The 24,352-nt window shown below is 40.9% G+C and overlaps 1 protein-coding gene across 1 annotated transcript in view; it reads right to left on the bottom strand.

Moving 5' to 3' along the window:
- Window positions 1-23,081, bottom strand: part of fam131c (family with sequence similarity 131 member C) — a 33,177-nt gene extending 10,096 nt beyond the window's left edge. The window contains exons 1-3 of the mRNA XM_034087763.1: window positions 22,942-23,081; window positions 4,788-5,017; window positions 2,118-2,182 (exon numbers count right to left, since the gene is read on the bottom strand). Coding sequence (XP_033943654.1) covers window positions 2,118-2,182; window positions 4,788-4,818 — 96 coding nt within the window. The 5' untranslated portion in view covers window positions 4,819-5,017; window positions 22,942-23,081. The remainder of the gene's footprint in view (window positions 1-2,117; window positions 2,183-4,787; window positions 5,018-22,941) is intronic.
- Window positions 23,082-24,352: the final 1,271 nt, after the last annotated feature.

Here is a 24,352-nt window from a genome sequence, read left to right as displayed (position 1 = left end):
CAATGGTATTATGATCAGTAGAAAGGACCATGACATGTGACCTTTAAGTTTCTTTTGCTAGTAGCTTCCCAGCTAGCTAGCAATATGTGCTACAGGTAGATTGACATCAAACTTGTAAATTCAAACAATTACTGTTTTGTTAGTTCTTATTTACTTACAATAAATCATTTTATACAAGAACTATATACATCTGACCAGGGGCTAAAAATCAGCCCGGGACTCTCGACCGGCCCACTTCGTTACCGCTAGTAAATTGTCAACGGGGGGGCGGGGCGGGTGGATGCTAGTGACTTATCAGACTGGCCCACCTCGGTACCGCAAGTAAATACCACTAGTAAATTGTCAACGGGGGGGGGGTTCTAGTGACTTATCCGACCGGCCCACATCGTCCGACCGACCCACAGTACCGGCCCATCGGGATTCGTCCCGATGGCAAGTCCGCCACTGCATATGACCAGTATCTGATTCAATACTTATGGAGACACTAGAATTGTGAAGGATTTGGGCCTACATAAACTACATGACATTAGCTAACATGTAGTACAAATTATGGTAAATGTTAGTAAACTGTAAAGAAAAATACAAATGTACCCTAAAGTAACAAGGATAAAAAGTTCAATATTAAACATTTTGTAGAATTCTAGTGATGTTACTATTGTGAATAGACAAGTATAGAGAAAAAGCATAATCTTGCTAATTTCACTCCAGAAACAAGCATGGGGATTGTGCTGGTGCCGGGATGAGGAATAGACTCAACATGTTGTTTGTTAAAAAGATATACACCGTAAAATAGAGCCAAACAGCTGCATTCATCTCACTGTACAGTAAACATGTTCATTAATAAGCAGATAATCATCTAAATAGCAAGTTAATCTGAGCCATGCTGTTTGTGTTAAAATAATTTCATATCCTTTATGCAGGCCCATAATGTGATCATTCTGATAATTTCACTTTCACTCGATCAGTAGAACTGTGCAGGCAAACACTGAAAGGGTTAGTTCATCCTTATCACAGAGAAACTAATCTCTAATGGAATTGGTAATTTAGTTTTATTTTCCCAGATTTGAGATATTGTTTGTGCAAGTTTCTTCCTCTACCCCAACACCATTTAAATGAATGGAGTTTATATAATAGTGTACTGTCGTCAAGGATTATTGGAGAGAAAAACAAGTTATTTCAGTTCTCTACATAAAATGTTCCCAGAAACCACTAATAGCTTTACATGACCAAAATATGACTATGTTTTATGATCTGCTCACCACATTCTCTTCAACATCTGGAAATTTGATTTAATCTAGAACTATAATCTTTACATGTATTCTTTTTGAGTTAGTTATTTCATATATGTTTATGCACATTTGTTCCCAATCAGCTGTGGATATAATGCATCAATATTGGTTTTGCAATAATTTTTACATGATAAGTTGATCTGAGATAGCTTGTATTATTTGAACCAACTAACATTTTGTTTCGACCCGACCACAGCCATCCAAAGCACACACATTACCTTTAATAGATGTCTTTTTAAAAAACATTAAAGCGTTTGTATTTTTTTTTAAATTGCCAACCCATTACTCTGCATAGTTCACAGAACTCAGCTTCAGAGTTTTTTAGGGACTATATTTTTTCGCGAAAATAGCTATTCTAAGAGGCCCTACTATGCTTTGTGTGTTAGATAGATTTTTGTCCAAAGGCTAAAATCTCAAAGTTCACGATAAAGGGAGTTTCTCTCCCACGGTCTCCCCCCTACCTTAAACATTGCGATAGGACTCCTTTGTTTACTTCCATGACTCTTAAACACATCGTAAGTGATGGGCTAAGGGACGGGACATCTTTACACGGTTAACCAATCAGAGCAGACTGGGCTCTGGTTTCAGACAGAGGGTGAAAAGAAGTGCTGCAGCACAGGCAGTATGAGAAAAATAAAGAGCTTTTCAAACATTAAAGCATGTAAACATGTCACAGTAGAGACACAAAATAAGAAATTAACCTGAAAATGTGCATCATAGGGCCCCTTTAAAACTGTTATGACTCTGGGGCTTGGAGAATGTAAAAGCCAAAATGTGTAGCTTTCTGTTTAAATCTGCAAAAATCTATCTACAGTAAATGTGACTCACCTCGACAGATGATGGCTGACCCTCCACAGTCTGATCCTGCCGAACCGTCATGGGATAGTGGAGCTCTGCAAACACACACACACACACGCTTGTGTTAGATCCGTGTTCTAACTGTGTTAGTGTCTCAGAGTCTTTAAAGTCAAACACAGTTGTCTCTAATGGCCAGGGGTCAAGCGAGGCTCATATCTAATGGATGAGAGACAAATAGACACCTGAAGCCTCTCCGTTTATTTGATTTTTAATTGATGGTGATGAGGTCCAAATTAATGACAAGAGGAAATGAAGCGTAGGCTCAGAGGGAAGAAGAGTTAACATCATTAGACAGGTCAGTTGACACACACACACACACACACACACACACACACACACACACACACACACACACACACACACACACACACACACACACACACACACACACACACACACACACACACACACACACACACACACACACACACACACACACACACACACACACACACACACACACACACACACACACACACACACACACACACACACACACACACACACACACACACACACACACGTCTGGGGTTTCCCCTGGGATGTGTCGTCAAGACAATTGGCTGTCACTATGGAAACGCGACAGCAACAGATGGCGACTGATAGCCCTCCATTTACTTAAAGGTCCCATGTCATGCTTTTCTGGTTATTACCCGTCCCCTTGTGTGTTATGTAGCTTTTTCTGCATGTGAACGGTCTGTCACAAACCCTCAAAGTACACCCTGTAGCGAGTACAACTCTAACACAGAAAATACCTGTCTATGCTGCCCCAGAACGCCTCGTTGGAGATCTTTCTTTTTCCTGAGTATGGTGACGTAACCATGCCCAGGTCCAAATGGACCAATCAGTGGAGCTCCTCACACACACACTCACTCAGCCTTATCTTTTCTCAGGCTGTGAGTGTGTGGCGAACTGTGTGGCGAACAGTCTGGCTGTAAGTGTATGTGTGTGCACAGTAGAGATGGGCGAGTCATGATTCATCCGGATCATTAACCCGGATCCTAGTAATGAGCCGGTCGTGACGAGTCTCCCTCTCGATTAACCCGAGTCCTTTGAGTCCTACACCTGATGTGACGTAACAATTAAAACTATAAATTGCGTCACTCTTTACTCTCTTTATAACGTGTACAATCACATTACAACGTTGTTGTATCCAGAGATCCAGCAGACTCGTCGCCATGCACGAATCAACAGCAAATTCAGCCCCTCCTCCGGCTCCCGCGAGAGTCCCGTGAGCCGTGAGTCGTTGGACTCGCGGGAGCCGTGAGTGAGCCGTGAGCCGTGAGTGAGCCGTGAGTCCGCAAATCTCTGAGTCTGCTGCGACTCGTCGAGGGAGCCGTGGGACTCGCGGGAGCCGTGCGAGCCGGAGGAGGGGCTGAGTCTGCTGTAGATTCGTGCATGGGGAGCGACCCGCCAACATGGCACCCAGACCCCACGCAGCATTCTCATCCGTTTGTCATTACTGGTGTCATTTCCTGGTTGCTAACTAACGCCATTGTAACACATAATCCCTGATGTTCCGCTGTAACGGTGGTGGACCAATCAGAACACAGTGGGCTCACAGGGAGGGGGGGCAGGAGCTCCAACAAGCCGTTTAGGACAGAGAGTGAATACACATACTATACAGAGATGCTGTATGAGAAACCAATGTGAGTTTGGAACATTGCACAATGTAAATCGATTCTAGTAGAACTCAACAATGGAATTATGATCAGTAGAAATGGCCATGTCACGATCTGGTCTCTGACCTCATCGAATGATATTAGCAGGTCAAGAAAACCATCATGATTCCTGAACCATGAACACACTCACACACACTCCTGCTGTTCTCTTAGCTGTATGTCTGACAGCTGCTTTCCCTCTGTCCTCCCAGCTTGAAAGCATTGCTCTCATCACCCTCTAAATGGTTTGAATCAGAACCTTTCCTGAACAAAAGCAGACAAAATAAGGTGAGAAAAACATCACAGGCTAAGCTAAATGTATGAGAATGTGACATGAATGTTAAACACCCACACAATAAGGTATATCAGACAGCTGGTACACTTAAAACTATGTTTTTTGTTTTATTAGATCCTTTGAGGGCACAAATACATGTTAGTGTTATTCCTGAGAGGCACCCTGCTGTTGTTTTATCCGGAAAACAAGCACTAATATATTTCCACCTTGAGCAAGGACAAATAAGAGCCAGGTTGCATTTTCAAGTCATGACAAGTTGGAGATGAGCCTCGGATGGAGCCATCACATCCTAAAGCTACTGTTGTCTTCCGCTGATCCCCACAATCCCTATTATCAACCTCTCCCCCCCCCTCCTTCCTCAAGTCTAATTCCTAAAGCAATCTCTGCACTTTGATCAAAAACAGCTGCACAAATAAAAACTGATGAAAACAAGCTTTTTGGCTGAATTCTTCAATGTATGGTTAAATGTTTCATCCTGCAGACACTTGCATTTAAAAATAAATGGTGGTTGTTGACACCTCAGGGTTCTTGTTACTTTAATTATTCAGATTTTCAGAGCTACCCCTTGAAAGCATAATGTAACTTCTCCTCAAATGTGTTCAGAATGCTATCAACACTTCCTGCAGGATGATCAGAACAGACAGACACACAGACTTGGGACACACATACAACAGGTGGACTGACCTTTGTGACCTTTGCAGAGGCAGGCACCCATGGTGTCAGGGCGGCTGGGAGATTATCCGTTCACCATGGTGGCTTGAGGATGAGGAGGTGAGAGGGAGGAATAAAGGGGAGGAAGGAAGGGAAGAGAGAGAGAGGTATCGGCAGTGTCAGTCAGCGGAGGAGCAGAGAGGATCTGAGGCTGGGGGGAGTGAGAGCAGATGAGCGGCAGGCTGATGCATTGGCTGACTTTTCTGTATAGGAGGAGAGAGGGACAAAGTGTGGGGAGGGGAGAGAAAGAGAGAGAGAGAAATAGGGGAGAATACATGAATGCATGTTTGCTGACGACTTTGAATCTCCTCCCATCTATTTGTTTGATATTCTCCTCCCTCTCTATTCCCTCTACTATATATAGGAAAATCTCACTGTGGATAGAGGGCTTGATGGTGAAGCTACATGTTTAATATTCAAATTCAATTGTAGGCACCATGCTATACAACAATGTTAACTTGCTGCTACTAATGCACAGAGTACTACTTGGCAGTGTTATATTAAAGTTAAAATTGTTGCATCTATCTATCAACTGTTTCTATCAATCAAATGTATATTTCTACTGAATCTATCTACTTACTTATCTGTCTATCTATCTGTCTAACTATCTATACACGTGGTTAAAAAAATGGAATCCTGGCATTTCATGGCTACTTAAGAAGTGATAGACTTAGATGCTCTCCTCAAAGAAACACAAACATTTGTTTTGTGACATATGTTACTTACGGTGATGGATAAACTCAAAGATTACTTACTATTGATGTCAAAAGTGAAGATTTCAGTGTGTACAAAATACATTGTTCCAGCTTTTCCACTGTCAAAGTACAGGTTTCCACATGTGAAAAGTGAGTTTTAATTTATAGCGATTAGTTGTTTCAGTTTTGACAGATTTCGTCAAATCTGTTTGAAATGAGGAAATGTAGCCTACTCGATAAAGCAGAACACATGGATGGTGCGTCTTTGAAGAAGCCTGGCTGACATTCTGCATTCACAAAAACACATATTTGCATAAGATAGGTGAGCAAGGACAACAGTGACTTCAGGCAAAATCTCATTCAACAAAGTGCACATCCAGTTCTTCCAGATGTTCAGGTGTCTTTGAGGGATCGGAAATGCTGTGAACTTATCACCCTCCACGCAACTAAACAAGGTTGAGTGGACACCTTCTTATGTTAAGGTTAAAGGTCGGATCTGGACAGAGATACGGGAGGGAAAACAGAGTCAAGGCTCTGCACTGTGTTGACTCTACTCATTAAAACTGTCCACTCCAGCTGCTGCTCATATGAACCCAACCCTGGAACAAAAACGCAGACTCCCTGCCTAGTCGGCACTCCTACTCTTTACTTTATTTACTCTCTTTACTTTGTGCATTATATTTTGTTTCTTTCTCAGACCCGCATGCAGACTTCTGAAACTGTATCGCCCAGATTAGATGACATCTAATTTCACACGTCCAACTCTAAAGAGAGAAATCCAGGTAGAGAATCTAGCTGTGCGTAGCGGTGGTGAAATATGAACTTAATACGGTGTGACATTTTTTCGAGAGAGCGCGCCATGAAGGAGAGTGAATATTAGACGCCCCTACTTTAAACTCTGCAAGAGCATTCCAAAGGCTGCTGCTCATGTCCTCGCACCATCACACATTGATACAGACGCAGCCACACACATTCATGTATGCACTGCACACACACCCACATGTATGCACTAAATACACATACATGTATGCAAAGCACACCCGAGGACACATGGGTACATCTGAGATCAGAAGAGGGATTATGTCCAATGTCTGTCACCTGTTCATGTCCCTCTGCCACACACACACACACACACACACACACACACACACACACACACACACACACACACACACACACACACACACACACACACACACACACACACACACACACACACACACACACACACACACACACACACACACACACACACACACACACACACACACACACACACACACACACACACACACACACACACACACACACACACACACTTTGTTCCCGTCTGTCTCAGGTTCATCGCGCTGTGATTTCAGGGCTTAGCTGACATCACCCACGGCAACAGTGCCATTGCCTCCATCCAGGGGAAAATCCTGTTGCCATGGCAGCCAAGACACCTCATGTTTGAGGAGCCTTTTTCTGATCCTACCAATTTGCCAGATAAAGGAGGCACAGAAACATCTTTTGATGGCCAGGGGAGGACAGTGCTGATAAAGTTAGCAAAAACACCGGGCGCTGACATCAGCATTTAAAGAAATCTAAGCTTAATTAGGAAGAGCTGTGTGACATGTTGAACAAAGCTTATTTTCACAACAGTAAAAAACAGTTTTCATTTTATTTTCCCTTGGCAGAGAAAAGTATACTCTTGCCCTAATGCCTGTACTTCTTCCATGTTCAGAAAAGGTAGCGCTTAGGGGCCTTACAGTAAGTTACTTTGCAACCATTACCCAACTAAGAAACAGAAGAACAACATTACAGACCATTCATAGTTCCATTACATTTTATTATCATGGTACCTCATCAAGGACCCTTTACAAATCCTTTCCAGGGGGTATTAACTGTTGCAGGCTGCTTTTAGTGGTCCATGTGTTTCTGAAAGTGGTTGCTGAAGTTTCGTTTTCAGGAGACCCTTGACAGGGCACTAATAACATTTTGAAGTGTTCAAGATCTCCTTTAAAAAAGGTCTCAATGAACCCCTAAAACACCATCAGAAAATGTGGTCTGCCCCAAGACACCCATGAACCCCCGGTCATGTTCATCAGGACTACTGGAGCTCTTGAAAACCTAAAACATCCTCAGGAACCCTAAAACACAATAAAGAAACCATAGAACCTTGGAAAAAAAGTTTTTAAAAAAACAGTTGAACCTTTGGTTAAGGTTTCCTATTTCTAGCTTATTTATTTTATTGGTTAACTGATTATTAGATTTTGTACTATACCTTTGGGTACAAATAAAGCAACCTGAACCTGACATCCTTGGGACCTAAAAAGGGACTACTGGAAAAGTGACACCTAACAAAACATTTTGGCCCCTGAAAACCCTCAAGTAACTTATGCAAAGACAGAGGAGGGAGCTGGTTAGAGCAGTCTGACCTCTTGTGGTGAAAAAGAGAAAGTGCAGCAGTTCTTTTTTTCTATCACATATCTTTTGTATCTTTTGTATCAATGCCACGACTATTCAAGTGTTTTGGTTGATGCCTTATACATGTATTGTCGTAGCAAAAGTGTCCTATCAATAATTCAGTCCAGAAAGAGAAAGTCTTTCCTCCTTGCAGAAACCGGTTGTTGTGCAAACCTGATTTGTGCAGTTCTTAATATGAACTATCCAAAAAAACCATCTTTCTTATGTTCCTTATGTGTGCCTGAATATCTAGTTTGCTTAGATCTCCCATCACATGTAATGAATCTTGAATTTCATCAGATGAGAATGTGGGTGTTTGGCCCAGTAGTTGCGATGCTCCTCACCGTGAAGCCACAGACATTCAGCAGTAGTCATCTCTGCGGTCCCTTGAGGCAAAGAGGGAGTTGGATGCCTTTCAATACTGGATGATTCTCAAGCAGTGGCATTTATGCACATCACACATGAAACATTGCTCAGTTTAACCTGTCAAGTTATGATGAAATGTTACGTGTGATTACTTTGATTCTCTAATGGCAAATAATCCCGTTTCTGGGGAACTTTCACTTCTATTTGTTGCAGTCTGTGTCAAAATGTGGGAATTCCCCACTGATGTGATTTAAAAATGATGGGGAAATCATGGAGGTATATTTTAAACCTCGCACAAGGTCAAGCAGACAGACCACCCTGCTTTTAATAGAGCCACCCTGCTTCACATTCACACAGCTCTGCATTTCGCACATAGAGCTTCCCATTAAGCTCCTCCAAAGGTCGGCCTCAAGAACAACCAAATGCTATCTGAAAACTTAACATGGTTTGGCTTCAGTGGCTCTCCTTGAGGTTGTACCACATGCAACAACACAATCAGTCCTGATGAGGCTCTGATGAAGACTTGTTTGGCAGCCTCAGACATAAAATGGGAAGCGAAGATCAGAGGGTTTGAACTTTTGGACTGCTGCTGTTATGCAATATGGCCCCATTAGTATGAAAGTAAATAAGATCAAAATACAGTTTTTATACTGCATTATGAACTGTAACATGTGGTTAAAGTTGACTGTAATAATGTTTCTACTGTATTCAAGTTTCTCAAATTAAAATTGTCCCATTCTGATAAAAATTCAAGTTGCTTATATTTGAGGCTTGCTCTAAGATATGTTACACAATCAAATGGCAGAAAACAGGCTCTTGGGCACATTTTTCTATAACTATCGGTTAAGTGCACCATTTCTAAATAACGAAAGCTCAACATTGATCCTTGTTCAGAGAATCTGAGGCTTCGGGCAGGATTAAGAGCAATGGACTGATGATAAATGGACGTAACCAAAGCTATTTTGGAATGATACAAATATATATATCCTTTCTTTAAAAAGCATCCTTATGTGACCTGTTGAGATCTGGTATTTAACCACATACTGTTTAAAGACAGTATTTCAGTTTGGAAGAAAATATGCTATGTGCTGTTGGACTGACAAGTTTCATTTGGTTTTCCATTGCACAAAGACATTGATCCTACGCTGTCATTGGAGGCAGTCACCATTTTTACAGGCTCGCACTACCTGTTAGCATCTGGCATCTGTTAGCATTTAGCTCTCCTGCTTACAAACTTTTAGCCATCCCTGCTTATACAAGTAGTAGTTTTAGTTGTCTGCGATCTGCCGAGGCCTACTCCCACCTGTCGAGTACGGCTGTACTGAGGTGTTTTTCCTCCGGAGACGTCGCAAAGAGACGGAGCGGCTCCACCTGTTGCTGCATGCGATCTGCGATTTACGGAGGCCTGCTCGTCGCGAAGAGACGGAGCGGCTCCACCTGTTGCTGCCTGCGATCTGCGATCTACGGAGGCCTGCTCCCACCTGTAGAATACGGCTGTACTGGAGAGGTTTTTACCCCGGAGTCGTCGCGGAGAGACGGAGTGGATCCACGCTTCGGGCTTGGCCTGCTTCCACCGGGCGTGTGCTGCTGTACGGAGGAGGATTTTTACCACCGCTGGGGCCTGCTTTCCAGCTGTCCTAGTTCTGCTGTTGCAGAGGCCTGCTTTCACCCCGGGGATACCACGGAGGGACCGGAGCGCTTCCACGCTGCTGTTTCGCCTGTCCTTTGCTGCTGTGCTGATTTTGCTCCAGGAACATCGCGGATACTGTGTGCTGGTCTGGGAAAATTGCCCATATCGGGATTCTGCTGTGCCTGTTAACTGTTTTGGACTATGAGAAGATCTCTAGTCATTCTGAGAAGACTACTGGATTCAGGTCTGTTCTGCCACCTGCAGTGGGCATCCCCTGCAAAGGTTCGGATGTGTTGCTCAAACAATTACTGGTTGCCTTGTCACAGTCAATCTGCTCGACAAAATATGTTTGTCTTTTTTGTTTTCCTGCATTGATGGTTCTTCAGGACTGCTTCTTAAGCTCTAATCACACTCTCGCAGACTTTTCCGGTGTTTCTAAATTAGATGACAATGTATGTGTGTCGTTTAAGAGGAAAAGATGCCTGGTTTTGTTGTTGTTATTACTGTCAGGAAATGTACAACCTAACCCTGGTCCGCCCAGTAGTAGTAGTCAGATCGCTACTCCTGCTGATTTTAAAGCTAGGTCTGGGTTGGGTTTCATCCACTTGAATGTGCGCAGTCTGTTAGGTAAACTAGATTTTGTCCGTATCTGGGCGAGCTCAACTGACGCTGACGTCATTGTTTTATCAGAAACATGGCTAAATAAATCTATTTTGGCCTCTGACATTGCCTTAAATGGTTTTAATGTGTATCGTACCGACCGGCCTAATAAAGGTGGTGGCGTTGCCATTTATGTTAAGAATAAGTTCAGTGTAACCACATTAGTTTCCCAATCTATCAGTAAGCAATTCGAATTTTTAGCCTTAAATATAGAAGTGGCAAAGGGTCAACAGGTCATGGTGGCGGGCTGTTACAGACCCCCCTCAGCTGGCAAGGACTCCTTGTCTTCGCTAGCAAATCTTTTATCGCAGCTAGACTACAAGGAAATAGTGCTACTTGGAGATTTTAACTGGGACTGGTTAACTGCAGTGTCAGAGGATTTTAAAAACCTTTGTATCTCTTTAAATGTTACTCAGATTGTGGACAGTCCTACTCGCCCTAACATTAAGTCCCATAATAAATCCTCCCTAATTGATCTCATTAATGTTCCCCATAAATATTCATCTGTGGGAGTTTTTGCAAATTATCTGAGTGATCACTGTGTTGTAGCCACAATTAGGGACACTAAGGTCCAAAAGCTTAAACCTCGCATTATCATTAAGAGAGACAAAAAACATTTTGTGGAGCAGGGTTTTGTTCATGATCTGTTTGAATTTGATTCGGGTAAAATCGATCTGTGTGCTGATGTAGAAACCGCATGGTCTCATTTTTATCTCATTGATAGACATGCACCCCTGCGTAAATTTAGAGTAAAGGGACGAGACAATCCTTGGTTCTCTGCTGAGCTGTCCAGTCTCCTTCATGAGAGAAACAAGGCCTGGGCAAAGGCTAGGAAATCAGGCTCAGAGGTAGAATGGCTGCGTTTTAGGCAGCTAAGGAATAGCTTCACATCGCAAATCAAAAGTGCTAAATCAAAGTACTATCTGTCAGTAACCACAAAGAATCTAAATAATCCTGGAAAATTTTGGAAAGCCATTAAATCGTTATCCACCGGCGATATCCGTAATGAGCTACCTCCGTGCATTACCACAGCATCTGGCTCTATATCGGACAGGGCTACTATGCTAAATTGCTTTAATGAGCATTTTGTGTCCTGTGGTTCTCTATTTGATTCTGTCACTAACTCTGCTTCTGTGAACACTACAGTATGTGACTCTGAAAAACGTGTGTTGGAAAACCCTTTTAGTTTTACCCCTTTTACTGTTGATGTTGTTTGTGAAGCTTTAACCAAGCTAGATCCTAAGAAACCGGCTGGCCCGGACAACGTAGAACCCTTCTTTTTAAAGATAGCTGCAGATTGTATTGCTCCACCTCTCACTACTCTTTTTAACCTCTCCCTCAGCACTAACACAATTCCAAAATTGTGGAAGTCAGCGTATGTCCTGCCTTTGCTAAAAGGAGGGGTGGCCACCTTATTAAATAACTATAGGCCAATCTCTAAGTTGTGAGTTCTGGCTAAGGTTCTTGAACGCTTAGTGAGTGAACAGGTAAAGGTGTTTTTATGTACAAATGACATCCTGTCTAAACATCAGTCAGGCTTCAGAAAGCAACATAGCACCATCACTGCCACAATGAAAGTGGTGAATGATGTGGCGAGTATTTTAGATAATAAGCAGAGTTGTGCAGCTCTATTTATTGACCTTTCAAAAGCGTTTGACACCGTCGATCATCACATTTTAAAGCAGAGGCTAGCCAGTATAGGCATGTCCAGCCATGCAGTAGGGTGGTTTGTAAACTACCTCTCTGAAAGGTCCCAATGTGTTCATTTTGATGGGCTGTCTTCTGAGTGGTTAAACATTGCTAATGGTGTTCCTCAAGGTTCTGTTTTAGGTCCACTTTTATTCTCCATCCACATCAACAGTTTAGGCGAAAATATGGATGAAGCTACTTTACATTTTTATGCGGACGATACCGTTATGTACTGTGCAGGTCCCTCCATTAAGGAGGCTGGTGTTAAATTACAGGCTATTTTTAACATTATTCAGACTCAGCTCTCTGAACTAAGGCTTCTTTTAAATGTTGAGAAAACCAAGGTAATGCTCTTTTCTAAAGCTAAAAAGACACCAGAGCCTGTTTTAGATATTGTAACTACGCAAGGAATAAAACTTGAAGTGGTTACCTGTTACAAATACCTTGGTATCTGGCTTGATGATTGTCTCTCTTTTAAACTTCATGTCAATAACCTGCTTAAAAAGCTCAGGGTTAGGCTAGGGTTCTTCTACAGGAACAAGTCCTGTTTCTCGCTTGAGGCCAGGAAAAGGCTCTGTGACCTTTGACCTGTGCTGGACTATGGGGATCTGGTCTATATGAATGCACCTGCCAATTGCCTGGTCAAGTTAGATGCTGCGTATCACAGTGCACTAAGATTTGTGACAAACTGTAAAGCATTAACCCATCACTGTACCCTGTATGCAAGGGCTGGTTTGCTTTCACTAACTGCACGGAGGCTCAGTCACTGGTACATTTTTATATACAAAGCCATGTTAGGGAAACTTCCATCTTATATCTGCTCCCTGATCTCACGGAGAATTGTAAGTGGCTACTGCCTGAGATCGAATGCTGTGGTTTTATTAAATGTGCCAACTGCTAGGACTGTCTTAGGGAAGACAGCTTTTAGATGCGCAGCTCCTCTGTCTTGGAATAGTCTGCAAATTAAATGGAAACTGAACAATCTGGTGCCACTAAATGTTTTTAAAGCTCGGTTGGATGCTACTCAATCGGAAGCTATTGGTACCTGTTTATGTGGATAATTATGTAAATGATGCTGTATGATGTCCTTTTGTTGTTCTGTTTATGTTTTTATGTTTCATGTGGAACTACTTGAGCAGGTCTCCCTTGAAAAAGAGATCAATGATCTCAATGGGATTTATCTGTATAAATAAAGGTTTGAAATTAAATTAAATTGCCCGTCTTACTCTGGAATTCAAAATACTTTGTTAACATTTTTGATTTTGAAATATATTATGCATGGTGCAGAATGATTAAGTTTGGCTGTTTACATTAAAACATTTAGATTAGAAAGTTACTTTGAGAAAGCCTTGGATGAGAAAAACAATGTCTTTATCAGGAGAACCTGGAGCAGTTATTTTTAGAGTGGTATATAGAGCGGAATCTTCTAATCCAAAGTGGCGGGAGCCAGAGGGTTGTCAACTTGTCACAGATATACAATTAAATAATTAATAATAAATAATTAATTAATAATTAAAGGCATCAAAATTCAATATGACTTTAAATTTGTTTGAAATTTAACAACTTAAATATGGTGTTGTTCAAGTTTCAGGATGTTGTCCCGTCACCTTATAAAGGTTAGATGAGACAGTTTGGCAATGACAAAGAAGAATCAGGTTTATACAACTGGAACGTACCATCTGTCCAGGTGGGTGTAGGGCGAGATAAATCAAGCTAGATTTCCAATTCCAGAGAATAATGAACATACCACTAATACATAATCTAAAAGTTCCTGCGTTAAATTCAATCTATTGGTCCCTACCCATAACCATTCATATTATAGAATGTAATTAACTGCAGTAATACCTTACCTATCTTTCTACATCCTATCAGTGCCCAGCTCCTCCCTGCCAACAGGACTTCATGAGGCACACCTGATGCACTTCACTTGATTGAGCCTCTGATGTACCCCAGGAGCAACATTCACCTTTAAACAAACTGATAGGCTTGTGTCATTTATGCACCTTAATTGATCATTTAGGAAATTAAATGAAATACTGTCCTGATCAATGTATTAATAAAGCAGACAGGAAAACACGTAAACGTTGGCAGTCTTATTGAAAAGGGAGAGAAAAAACCTTTCCCATGGCCAATTGGATCTGAATTGGCAAACTATAAAAGATAAATCGTAGAAAGTTTTTTATAAATTGCACCACTCACCACTGAAAATGAGCTGCACTTCAAAAACCACATCCAATCAGATAAGTGCTTTCAAAGCAAATTAGATATTGAGTTGACGGTAAGATTTCAAAAATGAGGGAAATTAATTCCTTTTTTACATCAGGTTCCAACACATGCAACTTTTTAAAAGAAAAATGTATTTAATAGTAGGGCTTAGCTGCATTATGCCTGGCTTATCCATAAAACAGATGCATGGGCAACAAGTGTATGTATAACAAAGTGACCTTAAAGGAGTACAAAAAGTCATCTTGATATGTTTTAGGGAAAACAAATGTTGCCTAAGAAAAAAGCACAAAAGCTTCTTCACAGTACCTTGTTTTAAGACAATGTTCAAACGTTTTGAGAAATGCGCTTATTTGCTTTCTTTGCCAGTTAGACAAGAAGGTCAATATAACTATGTCTCTGAAGCAGGCACATTTGTCTCACTTAGGAAGGGCAGCCAATTGATAACAGAAAACATCTTATCCACTTGCCATGTTCCTCTGTGCAGCGGCTGCGGCTACAGTGGCTAAAACCACAAATTCAAGTCTTTCAAATTCAAGTTCCTACATAAGTTCTTCAATTCCTCATGTTTCGTTTCTCGTTTACCGTCTTCCATCTACATTTCCTAACTTCTGAGGCTTAAGGGCCTGTGAATGAATAAAGCTCACATCATTGACATATGGTTCAAAGTGATAGATGGAGCCCTAATGTACAAGACGTGATCTTATCCTGAAACTGAAGAATTTTGTATGTTTTCCTTTTATTCCAGAGTCATAACAAGATATACATGTTACTATTACATGTCATTCACGAGTAAGTGGAGAACATCTTTGTGGAGCTGCTTGTTCTTTGCTGGCTTTTACTTTTGCTTTTCTTTCAGAGAAACACATGCCAAGCGCAATACTAACATTTCTGGGAAACACCTCGCCGAAACAGCGGATGACAGTGAGTTGTCCCACATGACTAACCGTGTGATACCTTCTGAGGAAGTGTGCAGGAATTTCTGCGGCTTGCCTGCACATGTGCACGCTAACTGGAAGTCTCAGTTCCATTTGTCTCAATAACTAAGTAATCGCATGTGTGTGTTGTGTGTTGGGGCCAGATCTCCCTCTGTGTCGGGCACAATGAAACCATAATATTAGCTCTAGAATCCCATGATAAACGGAGCATGTTGAAAACCACTGTCTGCAGATTGACCACTCTTCCCTCTCATTCCTGCCACTTCTGATCTCTTATTCTTATTTTCGCTGAGTGCCGCCACAGAAGCGCCAACATAGCACTTTCAGCTTTGAGGAAAACATATTTTGATGACACCAACCTAAATTGCTGCTTTGTTGATGTGAAAATGGTGAGGCCTTTTGCTGGCTAATGGCTTTGGTTATTTCTGGCTGGCAGCAAACTTGGCAAAGTCTCTCAAGGCTACACCAACAGGAAATTGCATTTACCCAGAGGAACTGGGCTGAAGTAATTCACTCCTTTTTTTTTATTCAAGGTTTCACCTGGGTTTCAGCAGACCACCTCGGCCGTCCTGGTAGAGAAGCAGAGGAGTGGGAGGCCCTGGGGCCGACAGAAACCTCCTCTCCATGTGCTCCCTAATTGGTTTAATTACCATAATTATCTGCTGGGGTGCATGTTGTGCAGAGGACGATTAATGGCCTCCAAAACACATGCAGACAGGCGGAAATTAAGAGAGGGGGGCGCTGAGACAAAGAGTAGCTTTGCGGAAAAAAAAGAGAAGCCATAAAGTTGCAGAAAGAGACGCATCATGCTGGGTAAGAGAAACAGAATAATGAGACAGCGTTTTTTCTCTCTTCTTTATGGGAAATCTGTTGCTTTTAAAATGTCACATTAACTTCCAAAGCTTGGTTCTTCTTTTGCTCGAGAAAAAAAGTATATTTAATCCGATGTAATCTGAGGCACATATGTGGACTGATGCAGGAAATACCACCCATGCAGTTACAAGGTTAAAGTGAACGCTCCAGAACACATCCTATACAGGAACCACCACAGTAATTGAAAGCTTATTGGCTTAAGTAGAAGTACCAATGATGTACTCTACACACTGTCTCCAAAAGCTCTATTCATTCTCATTAAAATAAACTTTAGCTGAGTTGAAATACACTCTTGGTTTTCCCCCACAAAGGATGTTCATGTTCGAGAATTTTACCCTTGGGCTGAACCTAATTCTATAGAGTGTTTTGACATTATCAAAATCATAATTCAGTCCAAAAGATATTCAATTCCTAAACCCCGGGGGATTAACTATTACTATCACATAAAACAGCAAAAGAGAAACTGGAACACCTTTACTTTTATTAATTCATCATGACTATGAATTATTTTTGTTCAAATGAATATGCCATATCTGTATGAGTTTATATAGCCATGTTATTTTATTTGTACTTTAGTCTTGTTTTTTAATCTTGTTTTATAATTATTTATCACTCAATCACTTCTTCCTTTGTTTTGTTATCTTCTGAGCTGCTGTAAAAAGTACATTTCCCCCGATGTGGTATCACTCAAGTTCTTATCTTATCTTATTTCAACATTCTTCGCCCGGCGATACTCTACTCTGTACAACACCAGGCCACAATCCTGTTTATACAGTATGCAGTTTAATCTGACCTGTATATATATATAAATACTGTACATGCTAGAAACTCTACGTGTGTTATTGTTAAAGCTTATTTCTGTACCAACATACATGAACATAATAGCCATATGTTTATGTTTGTTTATCTTCATTTAGCCGTGTGTCTATTTCTGTGTCTTCCTACATTTATTTTCTGTGTACGCATATTAACAGCTACTGACAATTCCTCGTATGTGTGCACATGTTTGACCAGTATTTGACTCTGGTGTTTAGGGTATATGTTTTTCTAAATGACGGATGTCTCAGCCAATCAGAGCACTAGCCACTCAACCTACTCCACTCAGTGCTTCCTCTCCTTCCCTCAAAATGTAGATTTTCTGGCTTGCATAGACCACATAGTGAACTTATAATTTATGGTACTTTTTTTGGTATTGTTTTTTTTAACCTCCGGCTAATTTTGTACAAAATTCTGGTTTTAATTCTGTCAAATTCGTTTTTTAGCTCTTATTAGCCTATAATGTCAAACAATTTTATCTTCATTTCTAGTCTTTTATAACGTCATCCTAGACGATAAATTATGCTTGGAATGTTATTCTTATTTTATTAAAAAACAACAAATACAATAAGAAAAAATCTAATCCCTAAGAAAAAGTGAAACAAAAAAAATATATAATCAAGAAAGTTGTTGCTGAAGACTGGCTTGTACAGAACTTAATACAACTTTATCGGCTAAAATGCCACAATGTGACCTTTTTAATGACTAATTAGCACTGTCAACCCAGCTACCATAGAGATTTTAGAAAAATAGTTTTAGGGTTATTTTAGGCTGATATTGGTGTGGTACGTTAACACTCAGCTTGGGATGTTTTGTCTCTAAAGAGTAAAACTGAATTTAGCTGATGCAGAATGATTATTTTGATTTCTCGACATTAACTCGAACGGCAGCACCAAAGAGATGATAGGCCCTTGTAAAGACGGACCTGTGAGAATCCTAATGTGTTGAGTGACATCAGCTGTGCCTTTTGCCAGAATATGGAGTGAATTAGGCCGGCGTTTCAAAATATACAAAGAGTCTGCAGAAAGACAAGGCTTATGTCAACAGCGGCTTGTGTTTCTGCTCTGCTCTCCCCCGCATGTCGCCTGCTGCTAACATCAAACAGATCTCAGCAGCACGGTTTGGGAAAATGCTAGATGCTGGTAATAATTATCTGCTCCTCACCATGTAATTAAATAAGTTTATTAAAGCACTTAGTTCCAGCAGCTCGGTTTATTTTTACCTGAAGAGAAGCTTTGGCATTATTCAAGGTGTAATATTGGATCAGGACGTATACAATCTTTTAGTTGAGCAGTGAAAGCAGCACAATTGAGGGAGCATGGAGGAGAATAATCTGCACAACCCTGGAGTGCTGGGGAGAGAAGGAGCAACGGAAAGACGCAGGAAGACCAATATAGACAGAAATTGGAGGATGTGTTTTCTGGTCAGGAACCCATTGCTAAAATTAGCGAGGATGTAAATTCCTCAGCGAAGCCGGTTTTTGAATATGCGCATGACACTGAGAGGAGCTGCCATGAGAACATAAAACAACACAAAAATAAAAGTGGAAAGGCGGCGGTATAGGGAGAGGTCATACATGAACCCAAATGTTTTCCTTCTTCCTTATTCCTTTTTAAATTGACCTTCGCCCTGAGAACAAAGACATCTAACACGCCACAAGGAGGAGAAAAAAGCTCTGAAAAGCAAAAGCCGCCACACACAACAGTCGACGGGGGGAGGCTTGGGCTGTGGACGCCAAGCCTTCAACACAATCACCACACATACTATTGTGGCCTGCAGTAAAGCCCTGGTATGGCTCAAATCTCCAGCTAACCCCCTCCACCCCATACCCTCATCACCAGGCCTCACCCCCCTCCTTCAGTCCACACTTTCTCTGTCTCTCCATGCGTCCCTGTCATTTACAGTCCTAATGACAAGACGCAAACATCCACACATTCAACCCCCACCGAGCGAGGATAATCACGTTACAGCCGACGACAGGGACATAAACCAAACCCCTCCTGCAGTAACTTTGGATGCACTCAGACGTGGATTTGCATAAATCCAAACAGCACAGTCGGCAGGCCAACTGTGTGGCTCTGTACCTCTTTTTCCATCGTGGATGGAAGAGAGACAAAAAAAATCCACCACGCTGCGAAACACTGAGGGAATGGATGGATGGAGATGGAAAATAGGGGAAGACTTTCTCAGTTTACAGTCGCCACACAAAGCCAGGACTATTTCTAGGCGTCCTATTGGTTTAACAGAGGCAAGAATACACCGCCGGGCTGCAAGTCAAGGACAAAGACTCATAGGGACTGAGTGTCAGATTCAAGTTCTCATGCCCCGGCTGCGTTGCCCTGCTCCTTGCTACTTCTCTGTTGACCCACAGACTTATTCAATACCTAAATATTGACATTGCTCTTTCTTGTGTGTGCCTGTTATCTTAGGAATGCATTTACGGCTTTGTCGCTTGCATCAATCAACTAAAGCTGATAATTTTCTAAATGTGAGGCGCCAGGGACTTCCCTGCCATCGCAGGGTCAGAGTAAGTGAGATAAGGAAAAGCGGATCCTTCAAGGTGAAGCACAACATTTGCCTGCAGGCATGTTAGGACTTGAATTCTCTGGATTAAACATTTACATTACATGGAATGGTAGAATGTAACTTATTACATTTAGCTAAATGTAATGTTAGTATGTGTACATCATTCCAGTTTATAGCCTACTATATATTTTGCCTCAACTACATTTTAACCATTAAAGAGGGTTTCATCCATCCGATTCTATTCTAAGAGGATTCTTTTTGTTATATTTACATCAGTACATTTTTCTTAAGTTAAAGTTACTTTTCGAAGATATAGATTATTAACACAACATTCAATCAACTAATAGGCTAATAGATGATGATGTTTAGGTTGAAGATTACACTACTGAGCAGTATTAAATTAGCTCCACCTTTATAAATGGCAAAAATTAAATTATTTTAATTTGTAAAAATTGATATAGGCATATTTATAGTTATCTGCCAAACTTTTACTTTCGGAATAAGAAAAGTTAAATGCCAGTATTTCTTCACTTTTACTTAAAGGTCCGATGTCATGGCCATTTCCACTGATCATAATTCCATTGTTGAGGTCTACTAGAATAGATTTATACTGTGCAATTTTCCAAACTCACATTGGTTTCGCATACAGCATCTCTGTAAAGTGTATTCAGCAGTATTCACTCTCTCCACTAAACGGCTCGTTGCAGCTCTTGCCCCCCCTCCCTGTGAGCCCAGTGTGCTCCGATTGGTCGGGACCAGTTGGGACGTTGTGAATCGCGCTGAGCTCCGTGGAGGTGTGATTTCCTTGTTTAGCGATACACAGCGTGTCATAGTATTGTTAACTGACTACAAGGGGAGTTGTCATATACGTTACGGCATGTTTACGACAGTTACAGTAAGAGGGGGTGGCGAGAGAACCACCGGAGGCAGCAATAAAGGGTCCTGTTAAATAACCAACTGTTCCGTTGTCTGTTAATATCCAAGATATTACACAGCGAAACACAGCCAAACTCATCCTGAGCACACACAAAGTCACAGCCGAAGTAAAAACAATAAGTGTGGCTTGATATTGAGTAAGAAAAAGGTTGATAAACGCTGTGAGAATGGGTCTGCAGAGTGAATTTCGCCGCGATCCCAACTGTCTGTTATCAGCCTGCAGCCAGGGAGGAGTAATCAGCAGAGCTGCCTGCACTGAGTGTGTGAGGAAGTCCGTGGATTGGTCAATTTGGACCAATCAGCGGGGGCTTAATGTAACGGCTCCGCAGACGTAACATAACGGCTCCACAGATTGGTCCATTTCGTTCCGGGTACGGATGACATCATGACAATGACATATCTCCAACTAGGCGTTTTGGGGAGGTATTTTCTGTGTTAGAGTTTTACTCGCTACAGGGTGTACTTTGAGGGTTTTGACTCTGCACACCGTTTACATGCATAAAAACCTTCATAACACACAAGGGGACGGGTAATAACCGGAAAAGCATGACATGGGACCTTTAAATACTGTAACAATTTCAAAGCAGGACTTTCAAGTGATTTTTAACAGTATTTACACAATATGGTAACCTTACTTTTAATCCCCTCTACTGAAAAACATATTTGTATGTTAATGCTCTTTCATAAAATCTGAAAATATAAACGCACATTTAGATTAGGTAGGCTACGTCACAAATTCGAAACAGCCAAGGCAAATGCCCACACATTACCACAGGTAAATAGGCCCACCGGAAAAGAAGGAGTTAGCATTTGCATCATAGATATATATATAAACACTAGATGACTCACCCGCGCTGCTGGCCAATGGAGACCGACGTTGCCACTTGGCCGCCATCTTGCTACAGGGAGTTCTCTCATTCATAACATTATGGTTTACTATTTAAATAACCATAGCTTGCTCAATTTTCAACCAATTTTCAAATGGTTTGGTTTTTTATAAACATCAAAGATGTAGTTATGATACTGCATACTTATAATCATGGACTTTCATATGAAAATAACATTAATCAGATAAAGCAATAGCTATACACACACACACACACACACACACACACACACACACACACACACACACACACACACACACACACACACACACACACACACACACACACACACACACACACACACACACACACACACACACACACACACACACACACACACACTGTATTTATATTAAATATTTGCCGGTGTATATATTTCCATTTATTTTATTATATTGTTAATATTTAAAATAAATTATAAAATTAAAATACATTTATATTTTATATATAAAAATCGGTCTCATGTTACCACTCTGTAAGCCAAGAGTTGTTAATTTAGCAATGCCTTAGCTTTAAGAACAGGCCAGGGACACAACTAATGACAATAGCATATGTTGGTATATTATTTAGATATTCACACCTTTATCAGAAGAACCAAACAAACATAAAATGTGCTCACAGACAGGCCAGTTCTGTCTAATTTATCACAATTATTTTTGACATGAGATCTTCATATAGACTGCAGACAGACAGACTGCGGTGATTAGAGCATCCGTAGGCTGCACAAAAGTCCGGCATAGTCAGGTACTTCTGTAAACACAAAACCAGCAAATTCCTGTATCATAATGCAAGATGTTTTTAACAAGCCAAACCACTTGGAAGAAATCATGTGTAACTTAAGTTGTGTTGAAAAGAAAGAGCAGTTCTGCCTCTCCCACTGGTGTAAAGTTGCTGGGTCAACTTTGTAATACTAGGTCTCACTGACAGCCTCTTGTTATTAGCCAGCTAATAAATACAACCACATACACAAAGAAAAGCTGCAATTTCAACATGTCCAAGCATCCTGTATCATAGCCATGCTAATCATGTTTATAATAAACCAAACCGTTTGTAAATCAGTCAAGATTTCAGTGAGTTAAGAGTATTTGTGTGCAGATCACTCACCTTACAACAGCTACCATAACGCGAATCAGAGTAACTGTTAACTGTAGCAAGATGGCGGCCGGTCAGCTACGCTGGAAAATCTCCCATGAGCCATCTAGTGTTTATATATATATCTATGATTTGCATAGTCGCCGTTTTTTGACAGCTAACATGTTAGAGTGTAGAGTGTGTGCATGTTAACAAGACCCTGCGCTTCCTCCACTAATCTACCAAAAGCTCTTTCCAGAAATGTTTGCATATTTGACAACCACTAATGCTCTGTCAGCCATTGCCAGTTAGGCTACATGTTAACAAGCTAACCAACAACATAAAAAAATGTAAGATGCTAACAACACTTACCTTTCTGATACGTCTGCTAGTCGCCGATTTTGGTGCCCAAAAATGTATGAGTCAAACATGTTTGGGTGAATATTTCCGTTCTTTCCTCTAAACATGAAAATAGGCCAGGCTCCGAAAATACCACGAAGGACCCCCGCGCGGCGTGGCCTGGCGGGGCGTGGCCTGGCGCGTGAGCTGGGCTAGTTCGGATCCATAATTTTGATAACAAAAGCATCGATTTTTCAGATATTGTTTGTTTGTTACTTTGTAAGTGGGAAACTTATGTTTAAAATATATCGATAAGAACAGATATCTTACATTCTTCAAACAATTTCCGGGAGGCTTAAAATAAGAGACCTGAGTAGGCTACTTTTTCCACCTATTGCTATTTCATTACATTTTATTAGCATTTTTGTCCTCGACAGGTGTGAGTCTTGGAATCTGATGCGACATGCCAGTGATGTCACTGAAGCAATATTTGACGCTGACATTAACAAGCTCTCCTGCTCGCCGATGCTATGCTGCATTCCTTTCAAGGTCAGTCATTGGAAGTTCCCAAATGAAATGTCTGACCTCCGACCCTTCTGGTTAAGTGCTGGGAGAAAAATAACTAAATGTAGGTAATAAGAGAAGTGGGCGTTACACCAAGTTTATTTACGGGTTCTTTGTGGTTAAGTTTAAAAATCTTGGTCAGACTAAATGCTGACACATGCGAGACTCCAGGAAATAGTTTATACCATTTGGGTCTTATTTGTATAAATTTGACTAACAAGTTTCAACTATAAAGTTTGTAAGAATACAAAAATATATATTATTGTGTAATGCTCCTCATGCAACAACATTATTTGGTAATCCATTGCAAATATTTTCTACCATGAAATAATTCTGCAAGAACCCCGATGTACAGTAAACGGACCTTGAAATGTACATTTATGAAGGCTACATTTATTTTGTAACAGAAGAGTTAATGGGAGAAGAAATAGTATTGTCAGGCAGCGGGTCATTTCCTAAGACAGCCTGCAGACTCTGTTTAATTAATACAAACATCAGATTTTAAAAGTTTATTTTAAGCTTATGCTTTAATATCTGGTTGATTTGATTACATAATATTAATGTAAAAAAGAAACTATCATGACACTGGGAAACAAGTGTCAAGTATTATGAAAAAGATTTACCTAAAGTATGGAAAGTAAAGATACTCATTCTTCAGAAAGATGTTGCCTTTCAGTGTTTCACGATTACTGCTGCACAAAGTGTCTTTGATTTCATTGTCTTATAAGATAAAGATTTTGCACAGTTTAGCTCCTTTATGCATTGTTTAATCTACAGCCATGCATGATATTCTATAAAAATCCTCATGTTAGCAGGGTTGCTGTCCTGTGAGAACCATGATTCTCTAAAGATTTATCTTCTCAGTATAACCCAACATAAA

The sequence above is a fragment of the Pseudochaenichthys georgianus genome, chromosome 7 (genome assembly GCF_902827115.2).
Source record: "Pseudochaenichthys georgianus chromosome 7, fPseGeo1.2, whole genome shotgun sequence".
In the NCBI taxonomy this organism is placed as follows: Eukaryota; Metazoa; Chordata; class Actinopteri; order Perciformes; family Channichthyidae; genus Pseudochaenichthys; species Pseudochaenichthys georgianus.
Note: the sequence above shows the minus strand (reverse complement) of the source record. Positions and strands in the feature narration are given on the sequence as shown.